We start from the raw sequence: 25,907 nt of genomic DNA, 5'->3' as shown, positions 1-25,907 counted from the left end.
CTGTTTCAGTAACTCCCATTCACTTCTCAGTTACAGAAACAGTGTAGCTCAGCTGTTTTCGTAAGCCCTCTTGCACACGACCGTGTGTGCTGCCCGAGTTCCATCCATGATCCATGGAAAGATAGGACATGTTCCTAAGATAGGACATGTCTTCCTTTTTCCCATCCCTTGGTTGAACTTGATGGACATATGCCTTTTTCAACCCTACTAACTATGTAACTAACCATGTAACGATGGTCTATCTTTCCACGGATTGGAGAGTCAGATCCATTTTCACGGATCCGATTTGCCCACTTAAGTGAATCGGGTGCCACTCGGATGCCTTGAAAAACAGCCGGAGTGGCACTCGGTAGTGTGCAATGGGACTTACTCCCCTACAACAGATGGCCCTCTTGCCACTAGTCCTTGTCTGAAATCTTCAGCCAGCAGCCGCCGCACCTGGAGAACGTACCGCGTTCTTGAGATAGGTGGGACCCGCATCTATCATAAATGTCTGCCTTGAGAAAACCCCTTTAAGACTAATTATTAGTTAAATACAGTATACAATGCCACTGTAGACAATGACTTGAGGAGGGTGCTCTTAGCCTGACATGCATAGATCGAACAGCTATAATTAAATTTCTGATGATTGACTGCTTATGTGCTTTTCCGGTACTTCTACTTACACCACATTCAGCACTTTTATACAGCCACCCTTACTCTTTAATTAACCCCTTTGCCAGTGTCACGGGCTAAGGAGTTGAGCCCGCACTATTAACAGCATTAGGGTTCCCAATTCAGCGACCGTTTAACCCCTTAGATGCTGCTGTCAATAGCAACCACGGCATCTACGTGCTGCCGATAATTTGTATAGCAACCGGGAAATTTAAAGAGGCTCTGTCACCAGATTCTCAAATCCCTATCTCCTATTGCATGTGATCGGCGCTGCAATGTAGATAACAGTAACGTTTGTTTTTTTTAAAAACTTTCATTTTTGGCCAAGTTATGAGCTATTTTATATATATATATATATATGTATATATATATGCAAATGAGCTTTGAAATGGACAATTGGGCGTTTTTTTTTCGTTATGTCCAACTGGGCGTGTATTGTTATTAACTGGGCGTGTTTACGTGTATGACGCTGACCAATCAGTGACCAGTCAGCGTCATACACTCCTCTCCATTCATTTACACAGCAGCGATGTGCAGCCTTCATACACAGAGATTAACGTTAATCAAGTGTCCTGATAATGAATACACATGAAATCCAGCCTGGACGTCATGTGTATTCAGAATCCTGACACTTCTGACTCTTTTCTTTGAGATTTCCAGCAAGGGAAACGAAATCTTGTTTACCTCCGTAATCTCGCGAGATTACGCGTGGCTTGCTGGAATCTCACGTAAACACGCCCAGTTGGACATAACGAAAAAAAATCGCCCAATTGTCCATTTCAAAGCTCATTTGCATATATATAAAATAGCTCATAACTTGGCCAAAAATGAACGTTTTTTAAAAAAACAAACGTTACTGTTATCTACATTGCAGCGCCGATCACATGCAATAGGAGATAGGGATTTGAGAATCTGGTGACAGAGCCTCTTTAACAAGGTACTTCTGATCTGCCACGTATGAAAGCCAATTAGACCCTAATAAAGCCTTATAGGCTGCCTGTCAGTAAAAAAAAAATGAACACGTTATAATACACTGCCGTACTACGTAAGTAGTCCAGTGTATTATATCAGCAATCAGTTCTGGCCTTTAAAGAGGCTCTGTCACCACATTATAAGTGCCCTATCTCCTACATAAGGAGATGGGCGCTATAACAGTGCCAGGAGAACAGTGCTTTTTATTTGGAAAAACTATATTTTTACCACGTTATGAGCGATTTTAGTTTTATGCGAATTACGTTCTTAATGCCCAACTGGGCGTGTTCTTACTTTAGACCAAGTGGGTGTTGTACAGAGGAGTGTATGACGCTGACCAACCAGCGTCATACACTTCCCTCCATTAATTTACTCAGCGCATAGGGATCCTGCTATATCAGTATGTGCTGTCTTATACTGACACATTAACGTTACTGAAGTGTTTAGACAGTGAATAGACATTCCTTCCAGCCAGGACGGGATGTCTATTCACACTGCTGACATGTCGGTAATGTTTCTGTGGTACTTACAGCAGAGCAAAGCCTAATCTCGCGAGATCACGCTGTAAATGACAGGTTACAGCGAGATTACGTTTTGCTCTGCTGTAAATCCCACACAAACGTTAGCCGATTAACGCCACATACAGAGATGCTATACGGCACATACAACCCCATAGAGAATGCAAACGGGAGCCGTTCCATTCTCAGAAGCATACGCCGTCTGTGTGGGAACGGTGCATGCGCCACTCCCACAAAGACCAAAGCGAAGTTCGTTCATAGAGCGAAATCTGGCGCCATTCTCATGTGGACCGGAAGCCGCTGCCGGACAGTACGTTGATGACTTTTGGCTGCGGCTTCCAGCCATATGTTCAACAAAACGAAGGCGCAAGGAATAGGAGTGTAGACCAGCGGAGGCGGCGTCGGCAGGAGCAGGTAATTTATGTTCGTGTATGATGTGTGTATTATGTTCGTGTGATATGGTCTGCTGTGCCCTGTATCTAATCCTCCTACACTCTGCAGTCGCTCAGAAAATGGCGGCACATAGTGTAGGTTTTAAGACATTCAAACCCCTCCTTCTCCTGGCACTAGCCAGAATAAGGGAGGGGTGATTGTGTCAGGACACTAGAGGAGAGTGTGTCCACACCAAATTTGCAGCATAAATCAATGAGGTTGCTTTACCACAGTGACCATGCTGCAATTTTGGGAATTGCTCCCTCTAGTGGCCAACACATGGAAATGTTAAAAACTAGAATCTAATTTATATTTCCTGACTTGTGAAAAAATTAAAACAATGTGTAATCACTCAAATACTAATTGTTTAACTAACAAAACAATTTCTAGCGACACATTCCCTTTAATACAAAACGGTGACTGAGCTGTTTACTGGTATCTGGAAAAATATGTCATGGGGACACCAATCTGAGATTCGATGGCACAGTCCCTGAAATACAGAGTTCACCTGTCTACTTTCCACCTTAGTGCAGTCTTAGTACTCTGTGTATGAACAAGAGAATAGATTGTCTGTCATCTAACAGCCACTTCATTCAATGTGATAAGAAACTGAGCTGTTTTGAACTCACATTTAGATCACATTAGAAGGTATTATTATGCATTCTGCAAGAGAGCGAAGACATCAAGTGGCCATCTGTCTTGTCTTACCCTTTTTCAGCCAAGGAGCAAAAAGTTTAGCCCATATATCTGATCTGAAACTGCATAAGAGCAGACACATTCTGTGTAACGTAACAACCTGGTCATTACATGCCTGTTATGTAACTGTTGTGTTCTTGTACACTTAGGCCTAATTCACACGAACGTGTATTACGTGCGTGAAAATCACGCGCATCGCACGGACCTATGTTAGTGAATGGGGCCGTTCAGACAGTCCGTGATTTTCACGCAGCTTATGTCCGCTCCGTAAAACTCACGACATGTCCTATACTTGGCCATTTTTCGCGCATCACGCAACCATTCAAATCAATGGATGCGTGAAAATCGTGAGCGTGATTCGCGCAACAGTAGATAAAGAAATGAAGGAAAAAATCAAAGCAATTCCTTAATTTATTTTTCAAAACATCAAAATCGCGTGTCATAAGCATGGCATATGCGTGAAAATCACGCAGCCACACAGCACATACTGATGATACACGCAACTGCAACGCGCAAAAAACGCAGGCCTTAGTAAGTAGGACTTCTTTCTGACAGAACTGATAGGAAAGTAACTACATAGTGGTTATTTGTCCATGCATGCATTGAATATTCTCCTATAAATATTATTTGACTTTTATTTGATGATCTTGACTAATGGACATTATTTTTAAATGTAGCTACTGCGCTCTCAAAGTTTACAAAAACGTTTTAATAAAGATGTCAATGAAATCTTTACTTATCAATATGTAATTTGTGGTTCCTATAACGAATACTCAATCTGTAGTTTATTTAACTCCCAGGAGCTTCAATTGTAAACCAGAACGGTTTATCAGTAAAATGAAGGCCCTTTTACATGTGCCAATGATCAGGCGAAAGAGTGCTTATACGAACTATCATTATCAATCATTGAACTGTGCAGCGATCAGCCGACAAACGCTCATCTATTCGACTGATCGCATCTTTTATGTGGCCCAAAAAAATGGTTGCTTATGGGAAGCACATCTCCCAATATAAAAACAGACAATGTGCTGCTGACAAGATGGCGTAAAAAAATGTTATGTGCATAAAAAAACCTCCGTATAAAAAAAAAAATGAAATGCGATCAAAATTATTTAAAAACACTGGCAGTTTTTTCATTAAAAAACAAAAACTGGATGATGGTATGAATGAGCCCCTAAATAAAATTAAATAATGGACCACAATGTAGTGGTGTAGAGCAAGACCGGTGTCACTTGGTATTGAATCAATAAGGATTGACAAACCATTATTACTGCGTAAATGATTCAACTTAAAAGCAAACAAAACAGAACATCCAAAGGAATGTGAACAACGGTTTGACTTCTGAAGTCAGAAGGATCAGGGAAACAATAGATAATGTATCGAAGACTTAAAGTGCACCGGTTATGGATCATCTTAGTAGAGGGCCCGCTACACAACCACCCAAACCTGAATTTGAGTGCTTATACGGGGCCGCTGAATGTCATCTACGTAGCACAGCATGAGGGAAGCCTTATCTGCCTGCAGTTCCCCAAATCAGCACTACTGTGAACTCTGAAGGGGCTGCACTTGTTAAATGACAGAGCTCTTCTTGAAGAAAGTACCACTGATGAGACCAAACCCCTTCAAGAGGATGTCCAGTTTTCGATATGTAGGTTAGTACAGTACCTTTGGGAGATGCTTACCTTCTATTTATCTTAGTATCATTAGTAAGATGTTTAACCCTTTAACGACCAGCCTATTTTAAACCTTAATGACCAAACCTCAATGATCGTCGCATTCCAAGAGCTCTAACTTTTTTATTTTTGCGTCGACTTAGCTGTATAAGGTCTTGTTTTTTGCGGGACAAGTTCTATTTTTTTAATAGCACCATTATGGGGTACATATAATTTATTGCTTAACTTCTATTAACTTTTTTTTTGGGGGGGGGGACCTGAAATTTCGCCAACTTTTTTGCGTCCTAAATCTACGCAGTTTACCGTGTTCTATAAATAACACAATCACTGTTTTCAGCGGGTTGTTACGATTGCAACGATACCAAATTTGTATCGATTTCATAGGTTTTACTACTTTTACACAATAAAACACTTTTTTTTCAAAATTATTTCGTTTTGGGTCTCCATATTTGAAGAGCCATAACTTTTTTATTGTTCCGCTGATGCAATTATACGAGGACTTTTTTATTTTATTGCAGGACGACTTGTAGTTTTTATTGGTACCATTTTGCGACTTTTTAATCACATTTTTCTTTTAAGGCAGGCTTCACAGAAAACAGCAAGTTTTCATTGTTTTTTATTTTATTTTTTACAGCGTTCACCGTGCGGGTTAAATAATGTAATAACTTCATAGTTGGGGTCATTACGGATGCGGCGATACCAAATATGTGTAACGTTTGTACTTTATTTTGTATTTTTAATAGTAAAGCATTTTGTAAGGGGATAAAGTGGGTTTTTCATCTGTTTTTTCTTAACTTTCTTAAACTTTTTTACTAGTCCCACTAGGGGACTTTAATATGCGATCATCCGATCGCTTTTATAATACACTGCAATACTTTTATATTGCAGTGTATAACTGCCTGTCAGTTTAAAACGGACAGGTATTTCGCTAGGCCATGCCTCTGGCATGACCTAGCAGGCATTCCATTCGCTACAGGCAGACCTGGGGGCATTTATTAGGGAAAAGTATTTACTGAAACAGACATGACAGGGCTCCAGATGACAACCAAAGTGGTCACTAATGTGCCCTGGAATTTGCAAATGACAACAAGAACTTACAGTGTTGTCGCCACTTTCGACTAGCCTTGCCGCCGCATTTCTGAGGCTCTAACTTTAAAGTAGTCGTACCAGAATCGACAATTATTACCTATCCACAGGATAGTTGATAATAGTCTGATCGAAGGGAACCCCCACCGATTGTGAGATCGGGTGTCCCAAACTCCCTGTTCCTCCTCACTGCTTGACTGCAGTGATGAGGACATTGAATAGAGGCGTTCGAGCAGGAATGACGGAAACAGCCAACTACAGCGCTTGACTGTTTCCATAATTTTCATAGACATTGAATGGAGCGACAGGCACATGCTCAACCGCCGCCCCATTCAAGCTCCTCCTCACATGTCTGATAGACACATCTCTGAGAAAATCATCCCATTGAAAACCGCGCTTTGGAAAAAGTTACACGTCACTTCTAAAGCATATACCGTGCAAAAACTGCATTGTATGGAGCTAATCTGCGTGCGAATCAGCATCATTTCAACTGCAAAACTGTGGCAGAAATCCAAGTCAGCCTTGGACACAGCCTAATGAATCTGCCATAGCGGGCAAGGTCCCGCATGTCCAAAGGGCTAAATATAAATAAATACACAGGCATAGTGGGGGGGGGGAATTGATCAAGTCTGGCGCTGCATACACCGGTCTTAATCTAAAGAAAGTAATCTAATTTATTAAGAGGTGCCTGAGAGTCAAATCTACGCCAGCTTGGAGCTGCCATAGATTTGCGCTATAGTCTACACCAGTTTTCAGGCGTGAATTATAGTTAATTTATCAGCCAGCGGTCACCCTAATCTTTCACTAATCCTCTCCGACTTTTTCTAAAACAGTAAAGTAAAAATAGAAAAGTTGCAAAGTTTTTGTCCAAATTGCAAGTGTATCTATAGCCTCTCACCACAATAATACCAAAGAGTCTGAGGTAGTGTGTTTGTGTATGTTGTGCCCCCATAAAAAGCCCCATTAGAGTAAAATCACAGTTTTGATGCAGTTTTTTTAACCAAAGCCAGAAGTGGATCTAAAAGGAAAGAAAAGGTGTATAGAAAAGACTGATGCATCCCCATTCTTTGGAGTTCACTCCTGTGTTTGGCTCCAAAAACTCAGCCAAAAACTGCATCAAAACTCTGGCGTGGTGATGGCCTTAGGGTATGTTCCCACACATGGGATACGCTGCAGATTTTTTCTGCAACAGCAAATCAGCAACAGAATCTCAAGAAAAACGCTGGTAAACATGTCACAAAATCTGCACCAAATAGTGAGTCTTTCCTGCGGAAACGCGTTTTGTTTTTTTTGCAGCTGTTTTACCTCTGGTTTTATTACATTGTTTATAGCAAAGTAAAGGTGCACCTATGGATTTCCAGCGGTTTTTACTGTATTTCCGCTAGGTAAATGCTGTAAAAACGGCAACAAAAATCTGGCTCGCTCTCCCACAATGACCGCAACGCTCGTTTCGCTACGAGTACTTCCTCAGGGGGTGTGTGCGAAACACGCGTTGGGGTCATTGTGGGAGAGCGAGCCTCTCGTCTTCTTTGCTATCACGGGTAAGGCTGCCTTTTGAAGCATACTTACTATGCACTGATATTTTTTCTTCTCCCCCTTTACTAGTTAGAAGTGTTTAATACGAGATTAGAATTCATGAGCTTTAATACCCATTTGGGTCCAAAAATCGATTTTGTGGCAATTAATAAGAGCCTTTCCATTTATACATACTATCCAGCATTTTTCTAGTCTCGCTCCATTATACCACAATTTTGTACTAGAGTTGTCTCTTTATATTTTTAATACAGTGTTTGTCTAATAAATTTGTTACATTCTCATAATATATCTATTTTTTCGGTATGGAGCATGTAGCCATATAACACAATTCTGTGCTTCTTCGTCCAGGCTGGCCTCCTAGGCGGACGTTTCATCACACGTGACCGCTGCAGCCAATCACAGGCTGAAGCGGTCACATGGGATGAATCGTCATCCCAGGAAGCCAGTCTGCAGGACGTCAAATGATATGTGGTTTTTTTTATTTATTTTTTTAACGTGCAGTTTTCTGCAGCGGTCATTCCAGACGAAAAACTGCACCGTGTGAATGTAGCATAAATGGTTAGAAACACACAGTAGTTGCCTGCCAATTTCGATCTGAAGGCAGCGGTAAATCATAGCATAGCAGCTTTTAAAACCTGTCTTGACCTCGAAACCTGTAAGCAGGATTTTGTTTTTAGCTTAACTACTGTGTGCATCACCATACACTGTTTAAAACCGTTTCTTTTTTATTTCAATTGACATACTGGGTCGTCAAGAACCCTGGTTAATAGAGGGTATCCAAATCAGCGGACCCCCTACATTAACTTAAAATGCCCTAACAGAATTTAGAAGGAACGGTCTGTACCAGACAATCTCTTTTACTGTATTTTAAAATGGATGCAGTGAATTGACCAATACTACATTTCCTAAAGAGTATTACCAATTCAACATCGGTCATTAAACTTTCTCACAAATGATTCAGCGTCTGTTCACAAACTCTAAATGTGGCAACAAATGTGCAGAAAAAACAATACAAGTGGATTTACAAGAACACAGCACATCTTTATTAAACAGGAAGCCTACAAAAGGGGCTTCTCTTATAAAATGTGGGTTTTTTGTAATAAGTTATCAAAGTAAAATAAAAAAAACAAAAAAAGTCTAGATGATGGACTGCAATCCCGTTGTTTGATATTAAAAAGACACTTCATGACTTCTAGTCGTCCTCGGTGGAGCCGGTTTTGGACAGCTGGAACAGGAAATAAAGCCTGGTTAGGAAATGTTACTCCATAAATGAAGGTGTAATAACCAGCAGGGAAGAGCTGTACATGTAATACTCCCTGCATACTCACAAGTATCAAGTATGTAGGGGTCAGTGGGGGTTGAATCTTCAGACAGTGAGCCCATGCCTGCACCCATCCAAAAGGTGTCAATAGAGGTGCTGACAGATCTACCTCGATCAGCACCTTGTACTAAGCACTGATAGTAGCCAGAAAGACTTAACAAAACTAGTACAAGGGAAAAGGGTAGCAGTTCCCACAGCAACCAATCAGGTCACTGCTCTACCTTGGAAATAGGATAACCGTCTCAGGATCTAATTGGTTGCTATGGGCAACTTCTCTACTTTTCTTTGCACTAGTTTTGATATGTCATACTTTGCCCCATACTCTTTATAAGTACTATGCTTTAAGCTACTACTCCAACATCCAGTATACATCCTTTGATCCTCCATTTCCGTTTCCAGAGCTGCATTCACAATACTTCAGAGCTAAAATCTCCCATTGCTAACTGAATGCAAAATAAGATTCTCAAATACCCCTGTAAGGATGACACATGACAAGATAGGATTCAACCTGCTATCGGTGCAGAATGCAAAGTGCTGATACAGGCAGATTACAGCAACGAATCTGAAAAACAGAACTCTAAGCAACAACTTGTGGGGCATTAAGGATTACAGCATTCTATAGGTAGGGCCAGGGTTAAAATACTGAAAATGACCGGTTGGTTGCTGCACAGCATTATGGCTGTGCTGTCTGGACCGCATGCTCGCTGTCTGGTAAGTTACACGGTTTTGATGCGAGTGTAATCTCTCTTTGCAGCTTTCCCAGTCTTACACAGAAATGATTTAATGTCTTATTAATCAAACAAGAGCAATTAAAGAATCTCTCTGGACAAAACAGAATTTTAAATTTTTTTTGTATGAAGCATTTAAGAAAAAAATAAATCTTGCAAAGATGCACATAAGTCATACAATTATTGGTTTTAAATTGACTTGATACTTACATGCTGGAAACATGTAAACAACCGCAAAGCCCGCCAAGTCAATAACAGCCCAGAGAAAAAGAAAAAAAAAAAGATTAAAATGAAACATTTTTACAATTTCACACATACCACACATTAGTTAAGATTTACCTTAATTACATCAACCCAGTTCCATCCACGTGGTAGCTCTCCCTTGTAGTCTAGAAATGTAAAATTAAATAATCAGTGTGCTTCCTAACGGTTGTATAAAGACCCCAGACTTCAGAGCACCCTATAACTTTTAGCTATATAAATATGTAGAAATCCATTGCACCACATAAATGGGCAAAACAAAATTATAGGATAATGAACCCCTAATATGAAATATTCAAGGTGCTTAAAAACGTATGTTACAGAGGTTGTCTGGTCATTGGGCGTTTTTTCATACTGATGACCTATCCACATGATAGGTCATCAGTAAATGATGGGTGATCGTCCGACACCCGGACCCCGCACTTGTCGGCTGCCTCCGGCACCGTAAAAGGTAGAGTATTGAGTGCTGGAAGCAGAAGGCTCAGTACACTGCATAGCAGCCGTGATGGGTTTGCAGCTCTGCTCATATTCAAGTGAATAGGAGCAGAGCTGCAGTACAGCCTTCTGCTTCCGGCACGAACCACTGCATAACTATCCTGTGGAGAGGTCATCAGTATGAAAACCGCACCATGACCAGACAACCCCTTTAAAGAGTTGGTGCTGAGAAGGTCACGTGATCATCCATACTACAGAATATATGTTATATACGATCTACAAAAAACATTACCCGTCACTTGCTTTTGTCTCCCTAGCCCCTATCTGCTCAGCCGCCTTGTTTTTTGAGGGGGTTTTACAAGGAACAGGATTGCACCATATTTTTTGTATGTGCCATTAATAGATTTATATAAGTTAATCATGTCCCCCCTTAGTCGTCTCTTTTCAAGGCTAAATAGGTTTAATTCTTTTAATCTTTCCTCATAACTTAGATTCTCCATGCCCCTTATTAGCTTCGTTGCTCTTCTTTGTATTTTTTCCAACTCCAGGACATCCTTTCTATGAACTGGAGCCCAGAACTGAACTGCATATTCTAGACGAGGCCGCACAAATATTAAATTACAAAAGGGAAAAAGATTTTCGATATACAAGTTAAAAACGGAAAAAAGGAGGAAGGTTCCCATCCCTTCCTTTCCTCACCCCCCTCACTTGCTCTTTGTGGTCTCTACCAATCCAGTTTTAGATGGACTACGAAGTTGTTTGGCTTTAAATAAGCATTAGGGTATGTTCACATGCTTCGCAAAAAACATCTGAAAATACAGAGCTGTTCTCAAGGGAAAACAGCTCCTGATTTTCAGCAATTCTTTTTAATTTAGCTTTTTTCGCAACGTTTAAGGCAGTTTTTGGAGTCGTTTTTCTATAGTCAATGAGAAACGGCTCCAAAAACAGCTCAAGAAGGGACATGCACTTTTTCTTGGGCGTTTTTTTAACGCGGCCGTTTTTCAAAACGGCCACGTAAAAAAAAACACCCTGTCAGAGCGGTTTTTCCCATTGAAATCAATGGCCAGATGTTTGGAGTTATTCTGCTTTAGATTTTTCGGCCGTTTTCCGAAAAACGCCAGAAAATTAGCCGTGTGAACATTCTTATGTGTTTATATATAGTTTTTGTAGATCACTAAGCTATGCATTTGGCTTGTTTATTTCCTTTATTATAAACAAAAACAGAATTTAAAAAAAAACAAAAACAAAAAAACGGAAAAAGATAGTGGTACTGTTTTGGTGCCCCATTAAATAATGTGCCTACAAAAAATTAAATATATTCAGCCAACGTATAAAAGAGAAAAAAATATATATATGTTTGCCTATAGAATGTGCCATTCTAAAAGGTGACATTTTGCTGTGGACATTAGGGCATTTGAAGCCCATGGTTTTTAGAGGGTTAATGGCAGAGCAGTAAACAGTGCAATCTGCCATTAAATGGGTGCCCTGTGATAATACGTGGTCATCAATTTTCAAGAAAACTCTACAGTAGAAGTCATGTAGTCTGAACACTGTTTAGGTGAAGAGGTGGAAAAGAACTGAATCTAATAGTCCCCGGTCACATCCAGTGTTACTAGAGTAGATGTATGTAGGTCTTACATTATAACGCACCTGTTTTGTCTGCCAGTTTTCTCTTTTGTGCTTTCGTCAACTGCTCCTTTTTGTCTTTTTTCTTACTAGATGAAGTTACGTTAATTGATTCTACAGTGCCGTCATTTCCTATTAACGTCTAGACAAACAAAGATCATATCAAGTTTTATGAAAATCAAGCACAAAAACACTGAGAAAAAAAAAAAGATTAAAGTCCACAGTAAGGCCCTGTTCACAGTAAGGCCCTTTAGGAACTATGACGCAGATTGTAACCTGCCTGCGCTTTTTTGCCACGGTTTACACCTGCGGCCATGCAGCTAATGCAAGGACCGCAGGCAAAAAACGCTGCGATAAGTACTCGGAAATGAGCGCCGCAGGTTTTTTTTGCCTCCCATTGATTTCGATGGGAGGTCAGAGACCGAGCCGCAGCAAGAAAGGAAATGGCAGTTTGTTTTTTTCTTTAACGCGATGATTCCAACACGGTTTCCGTGTCAAAAACTGTTTGTGAACAGGGCCTAAGGAATTGAACGATACATTAAAATATCTGCCCAGCCAATCTAATCCTCTCAGCCAAAATACTCTGTTTTACATAGATCATTCTGCTTACAGCCAAGTTGATATTTTAAACTCTGCCCACTTTCCCTAAACATATTGAAGTGTTAAGATAAAAAGGGCATCATAAATGGGTATATTTCTTAGCGTATCATGGAAAATAATTATTTTGCGTACGTTTCTTTTTCCCTAGGAGTTCCCCATTAAAATCAGGATATTTGCGCGACTGGCGCCAAATTGACTTGATTACGGCCAGCGTAACAAATTTGCCCATATTCTGGACTTCCATTTAACAGACTTTTGCTATCCTAGTCTTGTACCCTCCTGTCACTTGCCATCACAATAAAAAAGGACCACGTGTGAAATACTCACCATACTGTTGCTGAATGGTTGATGGTTTTCCATTAATTCGTCTTTATTGTCTTTGCCATATTCAAATAATGTGTACGTCATTGCTGTACCAAGGTTCGCCTCCACCTGCTCTTGTAACTTATTTATGACATTCTGTTTCACCGCATGTGAACTAATAGACATAAAAATGCATAAATAGAGCAACAACGCCATAATAACAGAACTGTACAGTATAGCACTTACATTTGATTATTAAAAAACGCATTCATAGATATGTCAGGGGCAGTTTCAGGGTAGGTTTCTGGCCATGATATTTCAACAAGAAAGGCTTTGAGGTCCCCAACATCACCAACCTGTAAGATATTAAGGCAGAAGGAATTAAAAAACTTTTTGGTTCTCAAATTGTTAACTTTCTAGGCTTAAAACACGTTCAGGATTTGATGCAGATTTGTGTTGCGGAATACGCAGAGCAAATCCGCATCATTTTACTGCACAATGCAAGTAGATGGGTTTTTACAATCCAAAACCACATGCAGCGTATTTTTACATTGCAGACTTATTTTAAAGCTGCAGCATGTCCAGTCCACGCTGGATTCAATGCGTATTAATTGCAGATTTTCATCATAGAAACCAATTAGATGATAAAATCCGCACTTGCGATTTTTTAAATGCGGATTTGACGTGGATTTCATCTGTATCAAATCCTGAACTTGTGAACGAGTCAGAGTTTGGATTCATATTTCATTCTACAACAGCTTGTGAAAACTTGAATACCAAGCCATAACATTATAAATATAGTGGAACTGAAGTATTATATTACCCGATACTGGAAGACTGTAGGCCCAAGCTCCTTAAAGCAATCATCTCCTTCATAGATAGATCGTAGAGCTTCTAGCTCCATCTGAAAAATGACAACAACATGACCATCAGGAACTCAAAACATGGCTTACTTTCAGTATGTTCATTTTATTTATAAGAGTTTTCCCCAAAATAATATTTATACCTAATCAACGAACGCTTGGCTGTTTCTCCCATAAGATTCAATGGAAAGGGACTGCGCGCACACACACATCACTGTCGGAAACGGGGTGCTGGCTGCTCTCATTCTATGGATCGGTGGGGGCCCGTACATCTGGCTCTGTTTCTTTAGTGAATGGTTTCTACATAGTCCAGAAGTTCGCTCCAGATCATGGTCTGGCTCTATGCATCGACCAAGCCACAGGGAATGACATTACGCTGTAAAACAGTGGTAACCTCTCGACTACGTTCACACGTAGCGGAAATTATGTCGATTTTCTGTCTGGATTTGCGCAGAGAAAATCCGCAGCAGAATCCAGTGTCCGCAATGTGGATGAGATTTGAACAAATGTCATATACAGGACACAAAAGATTTCCACGCAGAAATGCTTTTGATTTTGAAATCTGCAGCATGTCAATGTCATCTGCGGAAACTGCACAGATTTGTTGCAGATTTTCCCTTTTGAATTCAAAGGGGGTGAAAAAAAAATCTGCAATCAAATCCAAGTGTTGCAGATTGTGCTGCGGATTACCTGTGAAGCCACAAGAAAACCGGCAGGTAGCTTAACCCTTTCAGGACCAGACTAAGCTTTTGTTTTTTCCTCCCCACCTTCAAAAACTCATAATTCTTATTTTTTGTTGACAGCCATATGAGGGCTTCATTTTTACCGGCAAGTTGTACTTTTAAGGCGGGATTCACACGACCGGGTCCCGTCCGAGCCCGAGTATCGGCCGGTAAAATCGGCCATTTTTCCCGGCCGGTTTGCATTATTTTTGCATCCGTTCCGGGCCGGGCAGATCTGGACAGTGACATCAGCGGCAACTCCTGAAGGGGAATCCCCATGTGTTCGGGGATTCCGCTTCAGGAGTTTCCCCTGATGTCACTGCCCAGATATGGACAGAGACATCAAGCGCTCTGTCCAGGAGCGTTATCCCCGAAAACACGGGGATTCCGCTCCTTCAAGGAGATAAAGTGGGGCTAGCACATATCAGAGCGGGGAGATACCTCCCCGCTCTGCTATAGTGGCGTCGCTACAGTAGTAGCAGCCGCAGCAGCTGCTAGCGGCGCCATGGAAGGTGTCGCCGGGCCAGGGCGCTTTTAAAACAAGCAGGGGAAGGGAGCCAGCGCAGCGCTCCCTCCACCTGCTGTACACCCGGGCCCTGCCACAGTGTACAGCCATTCGTCCGAATGGCATAAACTCCTCCTCCTCACATGCACTCTGCGCTGTGAGGAGATAGAGCGCAAGCGACGGAAAACCTGGCCATCACTCGGGACACATTCCGGTGATGGCCGTGTATTACCCGGCCCCATAGACTATGGGAGCCGGGCAGCCGGCCGAAAATAGAGCATGTACTATTTTTTGACGGCCGGTTTTCCCGGCCATCAAAAAAATCGGTCGTGTGAATGAGGCCTTAATGATACTATTTAATATTATGTGCGATGTACTGGGAAGCTGTAAACAAATTCAGAATGTGGTAGATTTGGAAAAAACCAGCAGTTCCACCAGTTTCTTATGGGTTTCTGTTTTACGGTGTACAATGTATGGTGAAAGTGACACATTACCTTTATTCTGCGGGTCAGTATGATCACGGTGATGCCAAATTTATATGGTTTTTGTTATGTTTTAGTACCTTTAAAAAAAAAAAATATGTAATGTTTGAAGGAAACTAAAGTTCTTTTGCATCCCCATATTGTGTCCCTCGACTGCGCTATTGATTCTGTCTAAAAAAACGGAAACCTGCCGGAACGGTGACAAACGGGAACCATTAGCAATGTTTCCGTTACCATTAATATCAATGGTGATGCAAATGGAAGCTAAGGTTTCTGTTTGACAATCCGTTGAGGGGTTCACCCGACGGTAACCTCCAACGGAACGCCTGAACGGAAAGCGAGCGCTGATGTGAACCGGCTCTGAGGCGTATTTTTGTACGTGGAAAGAGATCGTTATTATAAATACCATTTTGGGGAATTTCAACTTTTTTGGGGGGTTGAAGTGTCAAAACAAATTCGGACATTTTGACCTTTTTTCCTGCTACGACGTTCACCATATTGGATAAATATTTTTATAGTTCGGGCATTTTTGGACGCAGGGATACCTAATGTGTTTATGTTTCTTACTGTTTATTTATTTTTATATGCGATCTAGGGAAAGGGGTGTGATTTTAATTTTTATATCTTTTTTACTTTTATTTAGCCCCCCTAGAGGGATTGAACCTACAATCATTAGATCACTTATTCCATAGACTCCAATATCACAGTATTGCAGTCTATGGCAAAATCAGTGCATTGCTACTGAGACCTGCCACAGCTGCTAGAGGAGTACACCGGCTCCCGCGATCTCGCCACGCAGGAGCCGGTGATCGGCCCCGAAGCAAAAGGGGCAGTAAAAACCCCTCAGATGCTAGTGGTCACATCTGACACCAGCCTCTGAGGGGTTAAATGATTGCGAACAGAAATGTTTCTGATCGCATGCATTGCCGCTGGGTCCCTGCTGTGCAACTCAGCAGAAACCCGGCGGCTATGGCACCCGCTCTGCTTCTGAGTGGGCGCCATATTTAAAGACCCCTTTCTCAACGGTGATCTACAGATTAGTGATGGGAAAGAGTTAAAGCATAACTAAACTTTCATAAATCTTTTGACATTTTGAATCATTGTGGGTATGAGTGCTGAGGATGTTTTCCCGGATTTGATTTCGGGTGTGAACATACCCTATGAGTCCATACACCGCTCGCTCGGCTTTCCGAGGAATGTCAATCAGAAATGAAGCAGCACAGCTGCCATGAGCGCTTCTGCTGCTTTGTTTTAGTGATCGGTGGGGCTCTTAGCGCTCGTGCCCACACTAATGACAATTTCTGACATGTCAAGTTTTATGAAAGTTTAGTTACACTTTGAGGCCTCCACACACAATTTTTCTGACAGTTTAAACTGAATCCAAAAAAACACTTAAAAAACAGCTAGCGTTAATAAAACGTAACATGAGTTGGGGTTCTTGGTGCCGTTTTTCATTTGGTGTCATTTCGTACATGCTTTTTTTCTGCCAGTTTTGAAGTTCGTTAGAAACGCCTATGGGAAAACACCTTAAAAAATGCCATACCCAGAGCACGCTGCGTTTGGGAAAAAAACTTCACTGACCACAAAATTGCCTCAAAAACGCCACAAACCAAAACACAGTTATGTGTAGTGGATTTTATATTTTTTACTATAGACTTCAATGTAACATCTGGCCGCACTAGAAAAACACGCAAAATAACGCCATTAAAAATTCTGCGGAAAACATACAAAAACTGGGCGTGAATCCAACCTAAAATAAGTTCACTGCGCCAGTTACATGTAACACGCCAACGCTGGAGGACAAGTGTACAGAGACTGGCGGGGACTAGGAAAACATCGCCATGGGAGTGCCAAGGGAGGGGAGTAGAGGTTTGTTTTTTCCCCCAAATCAACTGCTGCAGGGAAATTCGCACAATTTGTTGCGAATTTGCCTGCAGCTGTCAGCGGATTTTCTGCAGCAAATCCGCTAGGTGGGAACGAAGCCTTCTAGCAGTAGGAGAACGTTCCTCCACTAGAAGAAATGCCTCTAGTAAAGAACACCCCAAATTCGACAAGTGACTGAGGTAGAGTGCGGGCACGTGAGGGGCCCTTGTACTGAGTGAACAGTTCTAGGAGCTTGTTCTCATGACGGAATGAGCACAGGGAGCCACTCGTACAGGGTATCAAGTGGGGCCCCAGCTCTTAGAGCGCACTGCAAGCAGGCAGAAGCTCAGTATATGGCCACACGGATACTTTATATATGAAAGCAGAAGGGAGGCGGCCCGCCATGTCCACTCACCTCCTGGTCCTCGTTAGAAGCCATGCTGTGAGTACGTGTAGAGGCGGCTGCTCCTAGCACATCGGTGTCACATGAGCCCGCACCCCAACCAGCACGGCTCCTGCAATACTTCCAGCTACTGCTCACGGAACTCACGAAAAACCGCACTGCGCATGCGCCAGAACTTCCACCTCATCAAGCCGCGACACCCATAGGAATAGTTTTAGCGGTCATTTTGGTTCAGGGAAATGTCTACAAGGAGCGAGTCATGTACAATATAAATAGTCATTTTCTATATGAGATATCACAGCTACGCAACGTTATTTGTCTTTGCTTTAAAAACAATACGTAAGAGGAAAAACGTTATTAAATAATGGAATAGTATGCCCAAAGTAAACATGGCCACAGCAAAGCGGTCCCAGCAGGCTGTGCGGCGTGATCAGCTGACAGAGCAGGGCCGGTTCTGTGTTCCGGGGGTGACAAGTGACTGCTCAGTGTTGTGTATCCTGAGGAGCTCCGGGGACGTGACCGGCATGTACTGAGGGCCCTGCTTATGTTTGACTGCTGCTCCCATCTCACCGGGTAATAGGAATCACTAACGTATGTCTATATGTTATATTCAGCACAAGCACAAGCTGTACTCTTCTGTATTCCACTTACCTGCTGAGTCTTCCTCTACTTCTCTCTCTTTTCTCATTTCTGTGGTGATATCGGAATAGAAATGTCATCGTCTTCATGTTAACAGTTGCATTTTCTATTTATTTATTTTTTTAAGCGCTCAGAGGGCTGAGGGGATAGTGTTGCGTTTGCCGACAACATTCATTCCCATTTTATAATCCAGCAGCATGTTTGAGACATTTAGACCTAGTGTCCTTCTTCGTTGTCTTTGTCCCACTTTTTAGTTTGACCTTACCTTGTGGTTAAAGAGGCTCTGTCACCACATTATAAGTGGCCTATGTTGTACATGATGTGATTGGCGCTGTAATGTAGATTACAGCAATGGTTTTTATTTAGAAAAACTATCATTTTTTAAGGAGTTATGACCTATATTAGCTTTATGCTAATGACTTTCTCAATGGACTACTGCGTGTGTTTTACTATATGACCAAGTGGGCGTTGTACAGAGGAGTGTATGACGCTGACCAATCAGTGACCAATCCGAATCATACACTTCTCTCCATTCATTTACACTGCAGATAGCGATATAGCTATATCGCTATTTGCAGTCACATAAACACACTATAACATTACTGCAGTGTCCTGACAATGAATATACATTACCTCCAGCCAGGACGTGATGTGTATTCAGAATCCTGTCACTTCTGTAGCGTCCCTGTGATTTACAGCACAGCACGGCGAGATCTCGCTGTGAATGACAGTTTACAGCATAATCTCGCGAGACTACGCCTGCTATGCTGTAACTCACAGAGATGCTACCGAAGTGGTCAGGATTCTGAATACACGTCACGTCCTGGCTGGAGGTAATGTATATTCATTGTCAGGACACTGCAGTAATGTTATAGTGTGTTTATGTGACTGCAAATAGCGATATAGCTATATCGCTATCTGCAGTGTAAATGAATGGAGAGAAGTGTATGATGCGGATTGGTCACTGATTGGTCAGCGTCATACACTCCTCTGTACAATGCCCACTTGGCCATATAGTAAAACACGCCTAGTCGTCCATTGAGAAACTCATTAGCATAAAGCTAATATAGGTCATAACTCCGTCCAAAATTATCGTTTTTCTAAATAAAATACACTGTTGTAATCTACATTACAGCGCCGATCACATCATGTACAATATAGGCCACTTATAATGTGGTGACAGAGCCTCTTTAATATCTTTTTTTTCTTTTTGATTCTTTTCTGGTGGATCAGCAGTTACTAGGCAAAAATGTTTGTCAATTAGAAGTACCATGTAACTTCAAAATCACTCCTCCATTTATCGTGACAAAGATGTTAAACAAAAACCGTCAGGGTACTTGATAAATATAGAGATCCGCTCAATTATCACTTGTGGAAAGAAAGAATCAGGAAACCAACATGCCCGAATCTTGTCATCCCTAATGACCGACATCAGGGGACAGTCTGTGACATGTGCCACCTGCCTAAACATTGTTGCAGACCAAGTACATTCCTTCATGGCAATGGTATTCCCTAATGGCACTGCCACCTTTCAGCAGGATAATGCGCCCTGCCACACTGCAAAAATAGTTTAGGAACGGTCGGAAGAACGTGACAAAGCGTTCATGGTGTTGACTTGGCCTCTAAATTCCCCAGATCTCTATCCAATCCAGTATCTGTGGGATGTGCTGAAAAAACAAGTCCGATTCATGGAGGCCCCACCTCACAACTAAGGTGTATTCCCATTTCAGACATTTATAGCATATCCATAGGATATGCCATAAATGTTCGGTAGCTGCGCATCCCAGCTCTGGGACCCGCACCTATCTCTAGAATGGGGCGCCCTGACTCCCGTCCTACCTTCTGTTGCTTGGCTCAGGCCACTGTCTGCTTTTTTCTGGAAACAGCCAAACTCTGTTTCTGTAATTTCCATTCACTTCGCTCGGCTGTTTCTGGAAAACCCAGCCACCCTGTTGGACAGTGGCCAGAGCCCAGTGGCAAAAGGTAGGATTGGGGTCAGGGGGCCCCATTCTAGAGAAGGAGGCTGGTTTCACCTCTGGGGCCCGCACCTATCGGACATTTATCTCCTTTCCTGTGGATATTCCAGAAATGTTCAAGATAGAAATACCCTTTAAAGGATCTGCTGCTAAGGTCTTGGTGCCAGATACCACAGGAAACCTTCAGAGGTCTTGTGGAGTCAATGCCTCGACTGGTCAGAACCGTTTTGGCGGCATGCGGGGGACCTACACAATATTAGGCAGGTGTTTAACGTTATGGCTTAATGGGGTATGTTGTCTAATGTGTATGGCCAGGCACTGGGTAGTTATTGGTTTAGTTTTACATATGATGGGGGTTGATGTGTCTAGACAGAAATGTTTCTGCCTACCCCTGTAGTAGGTATATATTAAAAGCCTGACCTGTTTTTAGACGTGTATATATTTTTGGGTGAGCAGCTTGTCTAAGGCTTTATGTACCATTCATATCAAATTACTCCTGATACCTTTTAACCTCTGAATTGTATATGTCCCAAAAATACTTCTAGTATGATTTCCTTTTTTTATTTTGTAGGTATTTGCACTAAATTCAAAAATGAGCCCCACCCAGTGGGATTTTCCTGTTGAATTATGCTGTCGTCCTATGGCCTTTGTGACCCTCACTGGATTAGATGTGACGTATAATGCTATTCATCGCGCCATTTGGGATTCATTTTGTGCCAATAGACGAGCAGACCGCGTACCCATCTCATTTAAAGTGCTTCCTGGAGACCATGAATATCCAAAATGTAGAACAAAGGTATAATGTTCTTTTATTTTCTGACCCTGCGTTATGTGGCCTGTATAACACGCTGCTAGACATTACGTTATAGAGCAGGGGTGTCAAACTCATTTTCACCAAGGGCCAAATCAACCTTCTGGTTGCCTTCAAAGGGCCGATTGTAAGACTGTATAAATGTAACAGCTCGCTTAACTGTGAGGGTACGTGCACACACAAAATAAAAAATGGCTCACAATACGGAGCTGTTTTCAAGGGAAAACCGATCCTGATTTTTAGACGTTTTTTTAATCAAAGTCGCGTTTTTAACGGCCGTCTTTGGAGCTGTTTTTCTATAGAATCTATGAAAAACGGCACCAAAAACAGCTGAAGAAGTGACATGCATTTCTTTTTCACAGCTGTTTCAAAAAACGGGCGCGTAAAAAAAGCCCAGTTGGAACAGAACACCGTTTTTCCCATTGAAATCAATGGGCAGATGTTTGGAGGCGTTCGCCTTCTGATTTTTCAGGACGTTTACGGCCCGAACAACGTCTGAAAACACTCCGTGTGAACATACACTTAAGGAGTACTTACATTTATATTAATCGACTGTCCCAGATGGTAATAATGATCCGTCAGTGCTCGACACAATACAAGCGCCCCCCCACACCGTAATAATGCCCCAGTTGAGCCCCCTGTAGATGCCCCCCTTGTACAGAGTTCCACACACAGCCTACCCCCCATTGTACAGAGTTCCACATTGTAGAGAGTGCCACACGTAGGGCCCAGAGCGGAGAGCGGTAGCTTACCGCTCTGCCTGACGTGACTCACATTTAGCAGGTCACTGGGCGGCAGTTGCTGGCGTGAGGTCAGATGTCCACTCCCGGCACTGACCTCACTCAGACTTACTCACTTGGCCGTGGCCTGCATATTATCAGATTGAAAATATGCCCGTGCCTGCCTACTCTTCCCTTTGCACTGCGCATGTCCTTTTTGGCACATGCGCAGTGCAATGTTCCGGGAAAACGAAATCCTGGGCAGTGCTTTTTTTCTGCCGGATACTACGGACAGCAGATAAAAAAACACCTGTTTTTGTGGACCTAGAAGTCCTGTCGCTGCATGTAAAATTCAGGTTCGGGCCACATAAAATGAAGTGGCGGGCCGGATTCGGCCTGCGGGTCTTATGTTTGACGTGTGTTATAGAGGAACTCTCTCAGTGAGGCTGCCTATGTGTGTCAGTAATGATCATCTTTATGTCATTGTCGCGCTACCCGACATAGTTTAAGGCCACAACTTGTCTAATCACTGATCCCGTGCTTTCTTCAGAGAACATCATATGAATGGTACATCCCCAAAGGAATCCTTAAGACTGGTTGGATGAATAAACACCTTAATCTAGTGCCAGCTCTGGTGGTAGTGTTTTACGAACTTGACTGGGATGAAGGCCAATGGAAGGAGAAACAGTCAGAATGTGCTACCAGAGTGGAAATTGTAAGGTAAAGATGATGTAAAACTAACGGGGGGCTGACTGATCCCTACCGGAGGTGGAGAAGCATAGACTGGACATTTTGGCTGGACCTGCATTGTTATAGGGGTTGTTTTATGAAGACCACTCCTTTTTAAATACAGTTGGTCCAACTTCTATAACCAATGGTGATCAGTTTTTATCGCATCTGGTCAGACGTTCCTCGTGCAGGGAATATCACATTACATTTCGGCCATTCTAATCATTGGTTGACAATATAATGCATGGATGGGCCGGCTACGTCCGAGTGAGAGCCGCTCATACAGAGAGACTTTCCGTCCTGGCTCATAGTGGGGCGTCCCAAGCGAGGGCACTCCTCTCCATGATGTCCACATGCACTTACAGGGCATATGATAAGGGTTGTCTTCGTGAAATGATCCATTTAATAGAGGCATATGGACCCTTGAACTGACGTTTATAGAGTAATGTCTTAACATGGACGTTTTTATATACATTACAGCTACATGTAAGTTATCCGGTCAAAATGTCAACTTATTGGTCTGTATTTGTGACACAGGCAGAGCTTGCAGGGAAGAAACACAAAAGTGGCCGTAGTTCTTATTCAGAAGAAAACCCCTCTACCACCAGGTACGGAAAGATATTCCGATATTCATCGCTAGAGACGTTCTCACGAAATCCTTACTATGAGATAATGTTGTGTCTATCTCCTGTATGTAATGGGAGATTTATCTCTGCATTTAATACCACATTGGAAACCTCTCAGCCACTTTTTCTGATATGAGCGACACTCTATGCAGCAGAATTACTCAGCTGGCATTGGGTAGAGGTGGGCATCATATATTTCACCATCCGTGCGCTATGTTTAGGTATATGGCACACCGGTGGATGAACAAGATCAGTAATGTGATCTCATGAATTAAATTTTTCATCTCTGTTATTAATTGTAATCATTCATTAACCATTGATGGCAATGATTTTCTGTTCGCATGCGCAGGTGAAGATCTGGTTGCTTCAGAACGAGCAGCCGCCCTATGCAACGCCTGCGATCTTTCCGGGAAGTCTCTGTTTGTGTTGCCGCACACTGATCACTTGGTGGGCTACATAATCCGGTATGTAACAGTTTACACTCACTCTTATTACTAGGAATGTTAGGCGTATCATTAGGTATTCCGCTGTCTATGGAATTGCTGTGTGTATATTTATAATGTACTGTAGATAAACTTTCAGTCTGTCCATGCGTCGTTTTTGCAGTTTAGTGCTTTGCATATTATTTCTTAAAGGGATATTCCCATTTCGGCAATTTTCTGGCCTATTTACAGGATATGCCTAAAATTCAAATAGATGCGGGCCCCACTTCTCTCTAGAACGAGAACCCCCTGACCTACCTTCTGTGACCGGGCCCCGGCCATTGATTTACAAGGTGGACGAGTTTCCTGAAACATTCGAGTCTGTTTTGCTACCACAGAAGATGATGGGAGTTACGGAAACCGCATATCACAGCCAGTCACGCTTTTCCCAAAGCCCCGGAGTTCCAGAAACAGTGCAGCTTTCTGTGCTACGCTGTTTCTGTAACTTCAGGGGGACCTTTAAGGCCTCCATCACAGAAACTTTTTATTTTTTTCAGTCTTTTAAAATGCATGTAAAAAACACCATGCGTTTCTTGAAGGCCCTGTTCACACAGAGTTTTTTTGCAGGCAGAAAATTCTACCTTTAAAAATCAGCTCTGCTTTTTTTTTTAAGTGGTTTTGCACCACAGGCGTTCTTTGACGCGATTTTTTGCGCGTTTTTTTACCTCTTCCTTCAAGAGGCGAAGGAAAAAAACGCGAGCGGATTTTGCCATAAAACGTTAAAAAAAAACGCTGCAGTGTTTTTTTTCGTCTCCCTTTGATTTCAATGGGGTTTTTGAAGCGGAAAATGCCTCAAGATAGGGCATGTCGCTTCTTTTTCCCACGAGTGTTTTTTTTTCCGCTTGTGGGAAAAAACTGCCTTCATCTCCCATTGAGATCAATGGGAGACTATTTCGGCCGTTTTATGCTGCGTTTTTATTAACATGTGTTTTTGGAAACCACCACAAATCTAAATGCGCTGTATGAAGGCTTTCTCGTATTTTACTATAGACTACAAAGTAATATCTTGCCAGGGTGTTTTTTTTTTCCCCCTCCCCCCCCCCTAGAAAAAGGGAAAATGCTGCGAGTAAATTCAGCCTACAGAGGACTTGTCAGCTATCCTGAAAAGTGTTGGCAGTGTAAGGCCACAGCTTCGCACGTAGCAAAACGTTAAATTGACATGCTGTGGATTTAAATTCCGCACCGCTGATCAATTTATTATTATTATTATTATTATTATGCATTTTCGTTGATTTACTGTTGCGGGTTTTCCCCATTGAATTCCATGTGGATGCAAAACCCGCAACACCAAGCCAAGTAATTCCGACGGCACAAATCGCAAATCAGAAAGAAAAAAATATATATATATATATATATATATATATACTTACCCAGAACTCCCTGCTTCTTCCTCCAGTCCGGCCTCCTGGGATTACGTTTTATCCCATGTGGCCGCTGCAGTGGTCACATGGGCTGCAGCAATTGTCCAGGGAGGCCGGACTGGACGTCAAAGGAGGGACGCGTCACCATGACAAAGGCCGGGGTAAGTATGAACGGTTCTTTCTTTTTCTACCGCTGCTTTTCGCAGTGGAAATTCTGCCCGAAAAACCACCACTGTGTGGTGCGTTTTTTCGGACGGAATGTGCTGCGGGTTCCTGGTCGGATATTTTACACATGGTATCCGACCCGTTGGAACCTGTGGCCTTAGACTCTGCTGGGACACACCCTGTTGACCAGGGGCATGGTAACACCCAGTTGTCCAAGTTTTAGTCCTACATTTCCAGGAGGAATAATAGAGGAACGGTACAACACAGTTTTAAGAAAAGATGCTTCAGAACTGTTATTTTATATTTTATCTTTTAACTAGCTGAGTACTAGCCATGCTCTAGATAAAAGGTACTGACATCCAGATCAAGCTCTGTTCTCTAGGACTGCCGCTTGTGTGGCCAGTGGGCTTATTGCTTGCTTGTACTAACCTATGGATATGAGATGTTCTATTTTTTTTTCTTTGAGAACTGGACTGACTTACCTCTTTCCTCTCATTTTTTTCTCCTTAGATTAGAAAATGCCTTCTATGAGCATGCACAAACCTATTATTACACTGAAATCAGAAGGATAAAATCCCACAAGGAGTTCTTAAATAAAACCACTCATCAGGTACAGTTACCACTCCTAAAATCTTGTATTGTACAAAATGTGTTGCGCTCCTTGTACCCATGAGAAAAGTCTGATTCATTAAGGGTTAAAGTAGATGGGGTATCTTGAGG

General features: G+C 42.2%; 2 protein-coding genes across 3 annotated transcripts in view; one reads left to right on the top strand and one right to left on the bottom strand.

Moving 5' to 3' along the window:
- Positions 1 to 8,587: 8,587 nt before the first annotated feature.
- RWDD4 (RWD domain containing 4) lies at positions 8,588 to 17,840 on the bottom strand. Its single transcript, XM_075860203.1, has 7 exons — positions 17,692 to 17,840; positions 13,665 to 13,745; positions 13,088 to 13,197; positions 12,866 to 13,016; positions 11,963 to 12,080; positions 9,827 to 10,005; positions 8,588 to 8,792 (listed from the first exon to the last, which is right to left on the bottom strand). Exons 1-6 carry the CDS (start codon positions 17,713 to 17,715, stop codon positions 9,941 to 9,943), a joined length of 549 nt encoding a protein of 182 aa, XP_075716318.1. The 5' UTR covers positions 17,716 to 17,840; the 3' UTR covers positions 8,588 to 8,792; positions 9,827 to 9,940.
- Positions 17,841 to 17,907: 67 nt separating this feature from the next.
- The window catches only part of TRAPPC11 (trafficking protein particle complex subunit 11), a 52,519-nt gene continuing 44,519 nt past the window's right edge, over positions 17,908 to 25,907 (top strand). Inside the window, exons 1-6 of one of the 2 annotated variants that reach the window (XM_075860201.1) lie at positions 17,908 to 18,252; positions 20,866 to 21,090; positions 22,375 to 22,544; positions 23,091 to 23,161; positions 23,529 to 23,643; positions 25,698 to 25,797. In XM_075860201.1, the coding sequence (XP_075716316.1) occupies positions 20,887 to 21,090; positions 22,375 to 22,544; positions 23,091 to 23,161; positions 23,529 to 23,643; positions 25,698 to 25,797 (660 nt within the window). In that variant the 5' untranslated portion in view covers positions 17,908 to 18,252; positions 20,866 to 20,886. Of the gene's footprint in view, positions 18,271 to 20,865; positions 21,091 to 22,374; positions 22,545 to 23,090; positions 23,162 to 23,528; positions 23,644 to 25,697; positions 25,798 to 25,907 lie in introns of both variants that reach the window. The other variant, XM_075860202.1, reaches the window with a different exon arrangement.

This window comes from Rhinoderma darwinii, chromosome 1, assembly GCF_050947455.1.
Source record: "Rhinoderma darwinii isolate aRhiDar2 chromosome 1, aRhiDar2.hap1, whole genome shotgun sequence".
NCBI classification, from domain to species: Eukaryota; Metazoa; Chordata; class Amphibia; order Anura; family Rhinodermatidae; genus Rhinoderma; species Rhinoderma darwinii.
This window is presented reverse-complemented; position numbering and strand designations above follow the sequence as displayed.

What these genes read in the sequence shown, in the direction of transcription:
- RWDD4 (XM_075860203.1), bottom strand. Translation starts at nt 17,715, where the DNA reads ATGGCTTCTAACGAGGACCAGGAG. An exon ending in AACCATTCAGCAACAGTATG is followed by an intron (nt 12,081 to 12,865) that starts GTGAGTATTTCA and finishes TTGTTTGTCTAG; the next exon opens with ACGTTAATAGGAAATGACGG. An exon ending in AAAACTGGCAGACAAAACAG is followed by an intron (nt 10,006 to 11,962) that starts GTGCGTTATAAT and finishes TTACATTTCTAG; the next exon opens with ACTACAAGGGAGAGCTACCA.